This window comes from Diadema antillarum, unplaced genomic scaffold (assembly GCF_040938485.1).
Source record: "Diadema antillarum isolate AM-2024a unplaced genomic scaffold, OU_Dant_1.0 seq00001161_RagTag, whole genome shotgun sequence".
NCBI lineage: Eukaryota > Metazoa > Echinodermata > Echinoidea > Diadematoida > Diadematidae > Diadema > Diadema antillarum.
Window position 1 is genome coordinate 85,705 of NW_027271970.1, and position 17,125 is coordinate 102,829.

The window sequence follows — 17,125 nt, forward strand, 5'->3', positions numbered from 1 at the left end:
TATGAGGAGTAGGTGAGGTGATATTTAGGAAAATTTAAATAAGTTCAGATAAAGTTTTTGATTTTTTATGTATCAGAGTACATGTAGCATCTGCTCAAAAGTACCACATCCTAACACTAAAAAGAAAACCTGTCATACCAAATTCAAATACCACACCATTTTATAACGAGTGTGTTGTGGATAAATTGATGTATATTTCAAGACCCTGTGTCACTGACACTTTACAATTTCAAAGCATCTTTTAGCTCCAGTATACAATTACTATAACTTCATATCAGTCATCAAAATTAACGTCTAAATTTCTATGACGGTTGTATTTACCTACACTTCTCATTTTATATGCAGTGGTATTTTCTTTTCTTTTTTTTAGTGAAAATGCAGTGGCTTTTTACAAATATTTTCTTCTTCATTCCTCAGGAAGTGAAATGATATCAGCACTTTCAACACTAGAAATGGTAGCAGAGATTTGTGCTTTATAAATAATAATAAAAAAATACTTCACTACATGTAGGTTTTATCGCTTTCTTAAAAGGTCCTACTAATGGAATAACAGCCAGCGAAAAAGTAATGAACAACAGAAACATGTCCAATTAGCCAGGACCGAGCGGCCTTTTCTTCACTGCTGTTGTTTTGTTTGTTTGTTTGTTTGTTTTGTTTTTTACCTGCCTTGTCTGTAAATATATTTTTCCACCAGGTGAACTATGGAGTACAATCAGGAAATTCACACAGAGAATTTCCTCACAAGCCATGACCCCTTTAAACACACAAAGGCAGGTATCATATACACACTATTAACTTTCGTTATACAATGCAGACACACATATCAAATGCCTTGCCATCATATACAAAATGTTACAGGCAGTTCTTGCAAGACCCCCCCCCCCCCCCATGTTTGCCAAGGGCGTAGAAAAGCGTCTGCACATACATTAGGACTTCTCTTCTCTTAAATAATAAAACATCGCAGTTTGATACCTGCCAAGCAAGCTCTTGAAAGAACACTGCTGTTTCCTGTACACGAGCCATGCTCACGATTGCTCAAGAAAGCAAAGACGATGTCATCTGTCCATTAAAAAAGAAGTGCCTTCCTATATACATGAGTCAAGATGTCTGCAGTGCTACCATTGATCAAACAATGACCAATATCCAAGGACAGACATGTTTTTTTTCCCTTTCCGCCCAAAAAGAACCTCAAGTTTGCTTTATTACTCACAATGAACCCAAAACATTGGCACCACCCAGTTGTTGTACACTCAGAATAGAGACTAATAGTCTTTGTATCCTCCCTGGCATGTTTTCCTTCCATACATCAGTCTTTCAAATATTTTCGTTTTGTTTTGTTTGAATTATTCATCTTTTGGTTGACTGAAAAAAAAATGTTTAAGGTCTTGATTATGATTTGTTACTGAAATTGTGTTTACTTGAGGAAAGCTGATTAAAGGCATAATTAACCATTTGCAGATGAAACAAAAACTCAGCAAAAACGCTTTAAAATAGTTCCAAAATGTGAGTTTGGGATATAAACCACCACTGTAAAAATTTGAATCGGTATAATCAATGTTAAGCATTGTTAAATAGAAGAAATGTGAACAATAGATAAGATAAGAATGTTGCCAGACTTAACCGTCCACAGTTATGGTTTGCTTAGAAAAATACTGAAATCTCCTTATATTTTAGGATTTATTTCGAAAATTTTATATGGTACGATGTCTTGTGATACAACAGACCAACACATATGAATCAAATGTGATATCTTGAATATTTTTTAAATCACTGTTCCCAAAGGTAAACAAGACCTTTAAGTCTATGCCTTTTTCATTGTAAGTTTCACAGCAACTGCTATGTTCCTGACATGGAAAATTCAAGTGAAATTGTACTTGAATTGGATTAGTCTAGGAAACATCATTACCATTAATATTCCTTTTGGGGACATACATTGTAAATAACAGCAATGTATAATTTTATCTTAAATACAAAAAAAATAGCAATTACACAAGTTTACATGTTCATGGCACCCTATGAACAATATAGCATTCCATTTGTTCACTGCCATTACCATTTAACAGGAGCATGTCATAGATAATGGAAAATTGATATTAACAGCCAACATTTTTTCAAACCTACCATTTATTCAGGTTTATAAAAAATCAAAAGCACAAAATGAAGATGTAAAAAACGGACATCACTCACATGACAGAGGTCCTTGTTATAAAAGGATCAGGATGTGTATCACAAGACAGTACTGGTTCTAAAGTACGACATGGATCTGAATATAAGTATAAATGTGACTTTGATTTCATTTGTCTTTGACCCCCGCTGACCTTGACTTCAATGTCCAGGTAGCTGTCGATGAGGATCTGCCGATCCACCTTGAAGTCGGGCGGTGTGAGCTCAAGGGTCTTCAGCTGTCTCCTGGGCTCTGCCTGGCCTGTGGGGGCGCTGGTGGCGGCAACACTCTCTCTGGATGATGTGGAGGTTCTATTTCTTGGAAAGAGCTTGAAACCAGTCTGGAGGAAAAAAAAGACAACAGAAGCGTTGTTAGCATCATCTTGTCTCTTAATATGGGCAATGTTCGTTATTCTGAAGGTTTGTTTATCTGACATTGAAATACGGTTCATTATTCTGAAGGTTCTTTAATCCACAAATGAAATATCTCGCCTTCTCACCTCCTCGGACTCAAGAGGTTAAGGAGACACAAAGATCTACAAAATATTAGTCACGTTCACACGCAGTTGCCAAACTTGAAGTTTAGGTCGAAAACTTAACTGTCGATGATTATTGTTCTGTAGCTCCACACGTGAATTTATGACACGGGTTCACACGATGAATACAACGGAAGTGCAGAGACTTTGCTAGATGACCATATCCCCCCCCCCCCCCCCTCCCCCGGTGGCTCGTGGAGAGAGCGTAAATCCTTTAAAGATGTCTAGTGCTAACTTTCGAGTGTGTCCATACAGTGCTATTAAAACTACAAACTATTGTCATTGACCTAAACTTAAAGTTTAGGAGCAGCATGTGAACCTAACTATTGTCTTCTTGTCTACTTCTAAAACCCAAGAGAAGGCAAGAAGATAAAAGATCTCTCATCTTGCCTTCTCTTTATCTCAACCGGAAACAGCTGAGAAGGTGCAGAATTATCTTGTCTTCTCCCTGGCACTTACTAGTTTTGATTGGAACTATGGTAGGAGAAGTACATTGTATGCCCTTGGTTTGATATCATAGATAATTTTGACAGGCCGCATTGTACTGCCATGATAAGCTGGGCACATGTGTATGAGCAAGGTCCCCACTGTCACATTCATCCCCTGGGAGTTCAATGTACAGGCATCTCCCAACCTGGGGCCCCGGGTGAAATGATTCCAAACAGGTGCACTGGCAATTAATCTGTGCATGATGTATCGGTTCCACCGCACATGAAAGAAAAGCAGGCCCATCATTATACGCTATATCACAATAAATATGATGACAACAACCAGTTTCTGGCTAAAGCCTTGAGGGCAGGCTAACACCTGGGGTGTCAGACGCGTCCTATCCAAGGAGCCATACCCTGCAAAAGAGCAGGTGTCTCGTAAACAGTGAACAGGTTGCAAGATTCGTAGAAACCTGTTCCGTGATTCAAGCGTGTATTAGCGGTACCGCCCTTCATGCTCTCAAGTCTACAATACATGTCAGATGGCTGATCATATCGCAATAAAACAAACCTTGCTTTAATATTCTCCTTTTCTTTATTTTTTTCTATCTTACCCTCATTTCTCTCTCTCTCAGCAAAACTTCTCAAAAATTTTATGCACACAAACATTTCTAGTTTTACATCACCTTATGATGAGGACATCATATCCTCATTTTATTTTCTGTGGAACTCCCACATGAAATGCCATATATATATAATTAAAGGGCCTATCCAATAATGCTTGTCTACTTTGGCCAAAATCACTGAAAGTGATGGTCATTCAAAAATTCCACTTTTCACAACCATTACAAACCCTCAATGAAGACACCTCACAGCTCTCACTCTCATGAAAAAAAAATGCCCTTTTTTTTCATTGCAACTCAAAAAGGTTGCAAAACTGAATAGTCTTGTCAAAGCATTATCAAAAATTCAGCACAGTGCATGTCAGGAGCAATGAATAGAAGAAAAAAAGCAAACAAATAGACAAAAAAAAATACTGCTACTAAACATTTCACACACAGTGCCCATAGACAAAGTACAATTGTGCACTTTAAGTAAATAAACTTAATTGATAAAATCATACGTCAAATTATATGATTCACTAAATAGAACATGTTAATGAACAAAGACAAATATACAAATTGTAAAAGCACATGTAAATTGTGTAGGAGAGCTATAAAAGACAATATTTACACATATGTATAGGCCTACACCAAAAGCTTTTTTTTTAATCAGGAAAAGCTCAGTAGAGAGCAAAATATTGAACTATGATAATACTACACTTGCGCATAGAGTTATTGTGTTGACAATTCCATCTCAAATTTTTTCCTTTACCTTTGACCCCTAACCTCTATCAAATGAGGCCCAAAGTGTACATTTTGAGAATTCTCTCTCGTTTTTGTATTTGACATCAGGATGGCCAGATGGACATCTGGGCCTTGACCACAAATCATGACCACCTTTTTTAGGGAAAGCTTGGTGGGTGGGGATATAAAAAGGCTTTGAGTGCGGCACTTTGATTTTGGTCATAATAGTTCAGTATTTAGGTTAAATAAAACAGGAGCTCAGTAGAAAAAAATATATATATATTTTTCTTTTCTTGAGGAACCTGGAAATCATGTTAAGCACATCTAAAACTAGAAAAGCGCTGGAGAGTACAGACCTCCGCCAAGCAGCTCACTTCAACCCGCATACACGCATGCTGAAAATTGCCCTTATTTTCCAATGATAATAGATTACTTTTTATAAAGCTTTTTGTTGTGTTTCAGACTGAGTAAGAGCCAAAGAAGTTTTTTCTTACCACCACTCATTATCAAAGCTCTTTGGTATCAAGCGTCTACCTCATCAGCAGCTTACACTGTACTACATGCTCTGCCTTGTACACGCACTCAGTGCCTGTATACACACATCAAAAATGTGCAGCTTGAACTCCCTTGACCCTGTTTGTTGGCAATGATAATCCTTGATGCAAAAAAAAAATAATAACAATAATAATCAAGTATCCTGGATCAAGATGGTATAAATCCGGATCAATATCAAAATCTATTCATCTATTCCTTGGGTCATTATCAACTTTTCCTGTAAGTTCCATCTAAAGCCATTCACAACTTTTTTTTTCTAATTTGAGTTATTTTGCACACAGACAGACAGACAAACAAACAAACAAACAAGTCCTGGACGGAGGTAAAGATGAAAGAACTCAAATACATGTGTGTTGTCTGCATTCAACACTTCTCAAAATCCCTTTGTAGTCATGCATACACACTGATTGACCTACAAGAATCCGGATCAAAGAGATCTTTATTAAATTTGAAAAAAAAACAAACAAACAAAAAAAAACTTTAAGGGCTAGCAAAAGAGGGTTACTGCCCATACTGGCCTCAAACACAGTCTAGACATGATGGGGACTTTGTTGCTGTCTTGGTTTGATATGTTTGCCTTGTGTTGTTTCATGACTCAATGTCCATGCAAGCCAATGCGAACAACACAGACTTTTTTAAAGGTGATTTCTCACATGTTTCCAATGCCGAGGAGCTGGACATAACACTGTCGTACTGTACAGTAGGCCTACGTGGCTAGTGCAGACACATGGTTCCAATCTGATATTATTAAGGTGTGTCTGAGAGAGGCATTTTGTTTTAATCTCAGCCTCGACTTCCCATTGTACCTCCCACTAGTCCCAAGGCATGCCAGCTTGAATCAAAGATACAGGTTGCCGAGATCTACTGGGACTAGGGCAGCGGAGATATACAACTTCTGGTACGGACGACAAGCGTTACAAATTGACGCACAAATGGGGCATGTATGCAACGGGAAACAGTATAGAAAAGAGAGAAAAATATAGAGAGAAAGAAACAGAGACAGACAGACAGACAAACAGACAGACAGACAGTAACAAAATGAATGCAAACATTCAATAATCACAAAAAGTCAAAATTTCCTCCCCCATCCCAATAGATTGCAGAATCTGAAGTCTATATTACGACACAAGACACTCTACCGAGAGTGCTTTAGACATGAAGCTGTATGCTTCTCAACCTTTTTTCAACCCAAGACCTACTTTCATGGCTCCTACATTTTGGAGGCCCGGTTCAAAGATGAGATATGAATCTCTTTTCATTTCATTTTTGGCAAACATTGCGGCCTACATGTATACCTGCGAGAGCTTTGCAGCCCACCAGTGGGCCGCAGAGAAGCAATGCTTTTATAGACAATCATTCTTGAGAACTACAAGGCTTTTTAATATAATTTAAATGGCTTGTACCTGTTAAACCAATCCTCGTCTTATCTAATAATCCTGTTCATGAAATGATTTTGCTTGCTGTATACAGCATACACATGCAATGTATGTGCTGCTCTTCTTTTTCATTGAAATTCTAATGTTTTCTAAGTTTTGAAGTTTTCTGGCTGGAATGTCAGGGATGTCAAAAATCAAATCAAGTTTCTACACATATTTCATAAAATACCAACTGTGACAGATGACAATTTTGATGCATGAGAGGGCCTATTATTGTCTTGATACTGTATTTCATTTTCTGCTGTCCTAGAATCATATTTGTTCTGCAAAGTATTTTGTTAAAGCTATTTATGAGCTCACTGGGAACCTTTCATGAGAAGGAACATTTCTAGAAATGCAAGGTCACAATTGATATAGACTCCATCTTGACAAAAACAAAAATCATTATTAAATAACTTGAGCAATTCAAGCATAGGTTGATTCAATTTTGATATTTTCACCTTCTCACAAAAATCACCTTATTCTGACCTATAACAAATTTTGTTTTAGAATATAAAAGTCGTTTTGTGCAACTTGTAGCATACACAGCTACTGTTACAGCAGTACTTTCCCTCGTTCAAAAGTATTGTGGGAGGTCTTGAATATGTTTCTTGTTCTTCCTTTCCAATGAAAGACAATTGTTGTGCAAAAATATATCATCATCATATTGAATTCACAGTCATAACATTGTTCAATTCACAAATCTGACTCTCTTCTCTCTTGCATGGTAGTGGAAAATACCCTAAACACAGGCAATTGTGGCTGTAAAGAGAGGGGTGAAAACCATTACTTTATTTCTCTTATTGTAACAGCTACATTGTACATCTCCTCATACATTTTGTAGCATGATGAAATATTTGATACATGCTGTATATCTAATGAAGATAAAGTTTGAAAAGTCAAGGATCATAAACTGGAAACTATTACCTTTAACAAGACTAGAGGAGCACGTATCTGAAAAAACAACAACGACTTTATAGAAGGTACAGTTAAGAAAGTGCAACGCGGGAGCTGCACAGCTCCGTACATAAGGACATGCTTCGAGCAATTTCCTTGGGGGAAATTATCGCAAAATTGCATGCCAAGATAGTTCATGATTTGGGCGCAAAAATGAAGAGAAACCAAATGCTGGCTCACACACCCAACTGTTCTAGGGCGTTAGAGCAATTTGTCACCCTCGATTACAGCTCGCAAGACGCTGGCAAATTTGCACTTGCCTCTAAGCATCACAGAAACAGGTTTTGTGACTTCATGCCGGGTAGGGGTTTGATGGCACGGTGATATCTCAGTTAAAAAAATATTCACGATGCAAAAATGCTACCCATTTTTTTTCTTTTGCTTGTGTCTGTACATTTGTTTGTCTGCGTGGGGGATCCAAGGTTGAATGACAGCTGAAATACCAAGTTGCTTTTACAAGTATATTGATGAATGAACAAGTCTGCATTTTAGTGACGATATTCTGATGTTTATAATGCCAAGTAATGTTGATCTGAAAGATTTCTTTTTATTAAACTTGCAGATTTTCACTTAAAAGTGGTGGTCGTTTGCCTACACGATTAGAGACGACAGCAAGGAAGGGCTCATCAAGGAAGCATTTAAATCCAGTGCTAATTTCATGACAGAAAAATTCTGAAGAGTTTAATGTGAGATACGTCTGGAAGACTGAATCACGAGCTTTTGAGCGTGTTTCTACTGAGAGCACCTCACATCCCTGGCATCGCCACGAATTTTGTCCAACGCAGCACCTCGTATTTTACGACCACTCGAGCTGTTTCTACTGAGCGATAAAATACGAGGTGATGAAAAGGTGACGTGCAAATGCGGCGATTCCGGAAGTCAGGTATTTTTAAGTCACAGATTTGGGTCACGCGCGCACTGCCTGTTAATACGATCCGAACCCTGCCTGCTTTGCTACAACTGCGTCGGCTATTTTTTGATAAGCCATTTCTCTTCGTCTTCCCATCCAATATACCCCGAACTATACTGGTATCCTGCCACTGACTGATGAGAAATCTTTGGAGATCGAGGGTCCAGTTGAGATTTTCTCAAGGCTGCGACATACTAATGTGGTACCCTCACGATTCGAGACAATATAAAATGAAATAACGCGGTGTAAAATCAAGTAAGTGGATGAGGGCTTAGTAATGCAATAAGTTAGGCTGTTAATCACACGAACAATAGACGATGAATGCCACAATTCACATGTAACGTAACGTATAGGGCCTATAACACATACACAAGCGAGTTGGTACAAAACAAAGCATGATGCGAACACGGTCGCTGTGTGTACACACGTATTTTGTACACATGTGTCGAAGGAGTGTGTTCGATGAACCGATTGAAAAGCGCGGGGAGAAATTCTAGACGTCCGATACACCACGAATTTCGCTACCCGGTGTGTTTCTACTGAGAATCGTCCTTCGCGTCACCACGCATCGACCACCTCAATAGATGGACGACGGAGCACCTCGCATCAGCCGGCATCGGCCACTACCCGATCTGTTTCTACTGAGGAAAAATTCGAGGTGTCACCACGCATCGGCCGGTATCGGCCGGCATCGGCCGGTATCACCACACATCGGCTGGCATCACCTCGAATTTTCGTCGCTCAGTAGAAACACGCTCTTTGTCACCCATCTGAGTGTCTCAGGTCCAAATGTTAACGTGTTTAGACAAACCCTAAAATGTCATATTATTTTCATGGGACAGCGATGTCTCGCACTGCTACAGTTTTTGCTACTCTTTCTTTCATAACTGGGTTCAAACAAAGGTTATACATGCTTCCCATCACATGAATCAAGGGTTTCAATGACCTTTTAATTAAGGAGATTTTCCATGGTATTACTTAAAAATACTACTGTTTTATTTTAATACTTTAATATTACACACAAGTGAAAATTTTTGGTAAAGCACCACAGCATTCATTCTGACTGATTTGCATGTGATAGGGTCCAATAACACTACATCAAAAACATGAGGACCTGTCTCATTCAGAACTTTCAGCTCTTATACAAGATTTTGTGAAACTGTCAGCATTCTGTCTGTTTCAACTTTACCCTGTTTATCGACATGAATTAAAAATGAACTCAATTTGCCCTTTCAGAAAATGTGAAACAATGTGCCATTTTGGGTGTGGGATGATTGCATGATTCTTGTCATACTATCATCTCATACATACAATGTACACTCAGTTTCTTATCTTCTTGATCGTCATCACCAGAAAGGTAATCGGAGCAGGGCATTAGAAAAGACATTTTCCCATGTCACTTGCTTAATGGGAAATTGGGCAAGGGCCCTATATTCTATGAGGTGCGTGCCCATTTGTTTACTTGCTGGAGAGCCAGTTTTTAGTTGTATTGTTTTGTAGGTGGGCAGGTGAGTTTACAGCATCCAGCAGGAATACAGAGTAGACGAAAAGGCCTGAATTCACGAAGGTGGTACAAATGAAACCATGGTTTAAACCATGGACAAAAACCATGGAGCGCCAAGTGTCGCATGGAATATTTTGTTACGAAATCAGTCATTTCGTCGATGAAATGATTATTTTGTAACGAAATGACATTTTGTAAGTAAATGAACAATTCGTCCATGAAATGATAATTTCGTTAACGAAACGGTCATTTTGTCGACGAAATGACCAATTTCGTAACGAAATATTCCATGCGACACTTGGCACTCCATAGTTTATGTCCATAGTTTAAACCATGGTTTCATTTGTACCACCTTCGTGAATTCGAGCCAAAGAGTGTGGCATGAAAAATGACTGTCCAACTGTCAGGCACGTCAGACAAGTTTATGCCAGTGTCACGAAGGGGTGATGCTACTATGAATAGTGCTGGTATGCAAACTGACTTTCTTTCTGGGGTACGTGTTGCGACATTCCAGCAGGGAGGAAGACGGGCTACGAAATGCATTCTAATAGCCCACTCGGCGAGAATGATGGAAAGTGTGAACAGGCCGGGAGATTCTCGAGATTATGTGACATGACGAGGATTATGCTTGGCACTCAGACTGCTGTGGGGTTTACGGTAATTTGTCACAATTCCAATAACTTGGATAACATCCATCCACAGCTGCAACACTTCACATCCAACAAGTCATCCACAAGAGGGAAAGGGAAGGGAAAGGTGCAACCTGGTGAATCCGAATTAAAGGGACGTTGTCGGGGGAAGACTGTGTGTATTGTTGCAAAGGTTGGCACAACTCCGCATATATTCTGGAAACCCTGCGACGCTTTGGAAAACGCTAACACGACAGGCTCTTGCGAGCCACCCAATTCCATGTAATGACACGGTATCTCCGTTTTTTACTCTGTTTGAATTTGAAATAAAATCAATCAATCAATCAATCGAGAAAAGAATTTTAAGCTGTAACACTAAAAGACTTCTTTGACCAACCTCCTAGTCTGTCCTGGGAGGTGGAAGTCTCTCTTCCACCTCCCAGGTCTGTTATCATAGTGCCCATATTTGAAGATGGACTTTTCTATTCTACCAGTCGTGCACGAGTCGCGATTTTTAAACATACTGTGGTAGGCAGCGCATGAAGACTGATTTTAATCAAGGAACCATATTAAAGGGACCGCACTATACTGGTTGAGGTGGGGATTCAGGTTTATAACATTTCTAAGTGAGATAATGAGAAATCTCTTATGAAATATGAAAGAGCATGTAATTCTAAGAAGATTCCAACGTTTATTTGATGAAAATTGATTTTCAAATGGCTGAGATATCCAAAAAAGTGATGACAACAGGCGACAGGCCACGCCTGTTATTAGGATCTCTTTGTTTCACCTTCTTTTTGGATATCTCAGCCATTTCAAAACCAATTTTCATCAAATAAACTTTTGATACCCCTTAGAATTGCATGCTCTTTGACATCTCATAGAGTGGTTTCTGAATATCTTGCAAAACATTAAAAGCTAAATCCTCACCTCAACCAGAGCTGTACTTTTATATCTACCCATGAGTTCCCAAAAGGCTCTGGGTTCATATACTGTAGGGCATCCTCACATCGCTGCCTGCCTGGCAGAAGGGCCTAAAGGTGTGCACGCTCAAAAAGTAAAAAAATCCTACATTGTATGAAAGACCTTTTAAAACTCTGTAGAACTTCAGTGCGTCACAAAAAAAAAATTGATTTGGAGGTCAAAATTTCATGCTAGGGTCCTTCTGCCGGACAGGTGACAATATATGAGGTATCGTACAATGTATATCCTACTTGCCCCAATGCAAATTTAAGGGCATAGTCCCTGGGTACATTTTAAGTTGGCAATTGTACATTCAGTTTACTTGCCCAAAAGTGAGTTTTAGTCTCTCTTATATTCTCCCTGTTGAAACTGCCATAACAGAATCTCACATTTGTGTCAAGCAAGCTTTGTATTCTATCTACATCATCTGACTCTGTTTACAAGGCCCCGTTTTATCAAAAGATAAAATCGATTATATAAATTTCCATAACACACAGGCTGCCATAGTCTTATGTTAGAAACAACTATATAATCAATTATAACTCTTCATAAAACAGGGCCCAGATCTTGGTATCTTGATGGTGTATGAAACATTTGACCTCTAATTGCTTAACCATTACATTATACGTATTGCAATCTGTCTAAGGATGCACCTAGGACAATGTCTATAGGATGTACCTACAGTATTTTCTTGAACTGTTCAATGATTGTATTTTTTCTTAGATTTAGGTTGGGGCAATAGCAGCTCAATTTGCAACTATGCTATAAATACACATAGGCCTACAGTACACATTCATAGGTATATTAAACCATATGAATAAATGTTGTGAGAATACAACATACAAGTAGTTACAGCCCACTAAACATGTAACATTGTTTTCAGCCTGTTTTGACTCTGTGGCCATCATTTCTTTAGATACATGATGAAAATTCATACACACTGTATTTGAATATCAGTTGCTTTGGGTGACCATCTGTTTACATAAATTTGCCAACCTCCGCCTGTCATCATAATTTTTAAAAATCTCACTTTTTAATATGCTTCTGATGACTTGCAGTAATTCTGTCAAGGGATTCAGAGAACAATTTCTTTTTCTAGTCACCACAATAAAAATTTCCATATTGCAGGTGAAGACTCACAATTACATAAAAACTGATTCTTATCAGTCAATCAGGAATGTGGAGTGATCTTTTGGTTTGTTTTTCCCTTGCTAGATTTCATACAGGGCCAGAGTCACACCTTCAGAGCAGAAGAAAAGGGGGGAAAAAAGTAATGGGTAAAAAAAGTGGATGTGAAGTGGGCATTAGGTCAGTTAGCCTTTGTCGTGTGAAATGGACTGTAGGGAATTACCCACTGACAGTGCAGAGAATCAGCGCTGGTGTGAATCACCAGGTAGCCAATGGGATTTTCTAAACCTTGTGTTCCACAATTACCACCCAACCATGCCTTTATTGCTGTGTGTTTCCACAGCAGTGATTTATTAGTGTAAAAAAAAATGCCTGAAATGGCAGGCTACTGTAGCAGTCCTACCTTGGATGCAATGACATGGCCTGCTTTCACACCACGTAATGTTCTTGTTTGTAAGCACGTTCCTGAAACACCTAATCACTGTCATACAATATACATGTACTGTATATCGTCGACCTTATAATGTTGTACGCCAAAAGGCCCTTAACACCATAGACTTTGTACACTATTAGTGCCCTTTTGGCATAAGGCGGACGATATTAAAACATGAATTAAAAAAAAAAAAAGAAATCTTCATCACCTCAAGAGTCACTGGCACATATCATAGGCCTATTTCTATAGTAACACTAAATACATTTGTACATGTTTATTTCAAAATTATAGAACTTTTACCATAACATGCACAATTTGTAATTTTTTTTACTCTTTATGTTTATACATTAACATATGTATGACAGAACAATATGAAGTACAGGGTGTTTTTTTTGTGTGTGTTTTTTTTTCCAGGTAAAATGCTGCATGATGCAAACTGAACATTAGGTATGACTCTACTCCAAATGAAAAATCTTTTATGGACAGGAACACAAAACACACCATGGTATTGTTTATAAATTATATTGTTTTTAAATCACGGCTGAAACCTTAAAGGGGACGTGTGGATGATTTTCATAATTTCACATCATACAGTACCTACATAAATCAACAGCTTCCTGTATAGATTTGTGGAATTGATTGTGGTTTTTGAGCAGAGAAAACCAGTAATCTGAAAAAAAAAACCTAAAAACAAATTACACTGAACAAGGATGATGACACAGGAGGCTCACATATTTCAGAAATGTGTTCAGTTCCCATACAATACCACTTGCTTTACATAACAAGTTTACCTGTGTAGAATATTGCTCTCTTCTTTTGTTCTGCTTCCTTGAGTCCCACTCATGCATTCTTACAGTGAGGCTGCCATGTCATCATCCTTGTTTATTGTGATTTGTTATAAATTTTAAAAACATTCTTATACCTCATCTCAATCACTATAAATTCTTAAACTCTGTACCTAGTGTGATCAATTTATAGAACTTTGTTCAAATGTAGGTCTGAAAATTATCCAGAGGTCTCCTTTAAAGGTCCTGTTTTCCTTTGGGAGCAGTGATTTCAAAAATGTTCAAGATATCACTTTTGATGCATATAAAGTTCGACCTCGATTATCCGGCCTCCTTTTATCCGGAAATCTCTATCATCCGGATGCGTTCACGCAGTGAAGGACTTTTTTTTTTCATCCAAAAATTGAGAAAAAACAGTGACTTTAAACTCAATGAAAATTTCTACAAAGCTCACACGATTTACCTACAATATTCCCGACAGAACTATAAACATAAATTCACACCACATTATCATCATAAAAGTAAGCAGTCATGATCTATAAATTCACCATAAGAACCACCGTTGCGGGGTACGCTACCTGCCTAGCTGCCAGTGCACTGGGACGGCAGCTTGGATGGCAGCTATGTACATACATTAACATTGTGTCTCCCATATCCGGCCAATTCACTTATCCGGATGAGCGCCAGTCCCAACATGGCCGGATAATCCAGGTCGAACTGTATGTGTAGGTCAGTTGTATCACAAAACATCCTACCATATAAAATATTTGCAATAAAGCCTGAAATATAAGGAGATATCACTATTTTTCTCATTAAGCCATAACTGTAGACGGTTTAATCTGGAAAAAATTTTATAACTATTGTTCACATTTTGTTCAACAATACTTAACACTGATTATACTGGTTCCAATTTTTGCATTGGTTGTTTCTATCCCTAATTCACATTTTAACTATTTTGAAGCACTAATGCTGGGTTCTTGGTTCATCTGCAAATGGTAAATTATGCCTTTAAAGGACAAGTCCACCTTCATATACATGTGGATTGAGTGAATGCAGCAATATTAGTAGAACACATCAGTGAAGATTTGGGGAAAATCGGACAATCCGTTCAACAGTTATGAATTTTTAAAGTATCTGTGTAGTCACTGCTGGATGAGAAGACTACTATATTGTATGATGTCATATGCGTACAACCATATAAAGAAAATAAAAAGAGAATTTCACAAAACTTTACTTTTTGAATTAAGTGCACATTTCTTCGACTTGTTACTGACATATGTTAAGGGTAATATTATTCCCCCTGCCTTCTGAAAGAGAGAAGTCAAGTGTTCTTTTGTTATGCGAGAAAAGTTAGAATATGTTGAATTTTCTTTATTCTTTCTTTATATCGTTGTACTCATGTGACATCACAAGCTATAGTAGTCTTCTCATCCAGCCTTGAGTGAGCAGAAACTTCAAAAATTCATAACTTTTGAACGGATTGTCCGATTTTGCTCAAACTCTCACTGATGTGTTCTACTAATATTGCTGCATTCACTCAACCCACATGTCTATGAAGGTGAACTTGTCCTTTAACCTGCTCATATTTGCAGGGGGAATGTGTACATAATTATGCATACATTCATACAATCTGACTGCTATAAAGTGTAAATGTCAACCATAAAATCCTATTGTAGTTGCTCCTTCCCTAGTCCTCATTCTACTCGAACTATTTTTTGTTTGTTTGTGTTGTTTCTTGTTGACACAAAGTCACCTTTAAGAGCGAATTATTCAACACACTCTGTCGATTCCACTCTGGATCTCCGAGGGGTTTACTTTCTTAATAAGTGCGGCTTACGGCGTGTGTCACTCGCAGCGTGTCGCATTGTTTGTGGTGTCTCCCTTCGTGTTTCATTGAGGCCGATAATACTGGGCTTGCCTGGGTGTAACTGCTTCTCGATGACTGACAAGGGACAAGGGACACACCCCCTTTACAGCTCGCCTCACTTCGCTTGCCTCATACAGCCTGATCATAGCCAAGAATCTTTCGTTGACTACTACACTTCATCTTCTTTCATCTTGCTTTTATATTCTTCCTTCTGTTCATTTTCTCATTCTCCTCTTTCTTTTTCATTTTCTTCTCTTCTTTTTTTTTTTGCCTCCTCTTATCTACTTCGCCTTCTTCCCCTCCTCTTTTCTACTTCTCCTTCTTTCCCTCCTCTTTTCTACTTCTCCTTCTTCCCCTCCTCTTTTCTACTTCTTCTTTCCCTCCTCTTTTCTACTGCTCCTTCTTCCCCTCCTCATCTTCTTTTCCTTCTCCTTCTCTTCCTCCCTTCTCATCTGCCTTCTTCTACATCATCTTTCTCTCCTTCTTCTTCTCTTCTTTTTCTCCTTCCAATCTTCCTTCCTCCTATCTTCTTTCTTATAAACTCAACAATGTGGGTATCCATTCCACTATAAACATATTTTACACTGTAGTCTTCTATCAAGTCCCATCTCCTTGTTTTTCTAATACAGTACAGATATTTCATTTTATACCAATAGCAGTATGCCTGCATTGGACTGCGGCAACTGCATTCTCTATGAAAAAAGATACAATCTAAACTGTGATAGTCAATTTCTTTTCCTTTAATAGGGTGCTTTTATCCTTGTTCATTTTACACAACTTTGCATTGCACTTGTACTGGTGCATTTGTGAAAGAAAAGTAATATTTGAACAGCATTTGTCGCATTTATTTCAACCCTTTATAAACTCCACTTCTACAAGTTGCAAAAACATTACAACAGCTAATTCTGGGCTTGCCTTTTCCCCAGGATGCTGATCCCAGTAAACAATTTCTTAGAGAGATTAACAGAAACATGTTTATCAAATAGCACATTTCCTATTTTAGTCAAATCTACATTTGTATAAAAATTCAAATGTGAAGAATAAGAGCTCCAGACCAAAGGTTTCAGTCTGTAGTCAAACTTTATGCCACGGTTAAATACATGTGCCCAGAATAGCTATGAATTCCATGAAACACTGTTAGTCCAAACGGACATTTACAAATGTTCCGACACATTTATCATTTCTACTCTTGATAAAATGCATTTTTTTTTTCTGTGAATTTTTGCAGTGTATACAAACACATTTAATGAAAGAAAAAAAAAATTGACAGCACATCTTCAGTATACAACAGTTTGCAAAAAAACATAAAAACATATCACATATATTGTAGCTTCAAATTATAGAATTGTAATCACCAAAAAACATTCAGCCATCATTACATCGTAGCAGGGCAAATGAAATTAGAATGAAGTCAAGCTATTCATATGGTACACAAGACAAATGCCTTTGAGGTTACATTCAATTTCAAACATGATTTGATTGTGAAAGTGTAGTTGTCAATACTTT

At 38.0% G+C, this 17,125-nt stretch overlaps 1 protein-coding gene across 3 annotated transcripts in view; it reads right to left on the reverse strand.

The window, feature by feature from the left end:
• Nucleotides 1–17,125, reverse strand: part of LOC139744348 (cerebral cavernous malformations 2 protein-like) — a 70,625-nt gene that overhangs the window by 43,160 nt on the left and 10,340 nt on the right. For all 3 annotated transcript variants that reach the window (XM_071654791.1, XM_071654790.1, XM_071654792.1), the window contains exon 2: nt 2,319–2,504. In XM_071654791.1, the coding sequence (XP_071510892.1) occupies nt 2,319–2,504 (186 nt within the window). The remainder of the gene's footprint in view (nt 1–2,318; nt 2,505–17,125) is intronic.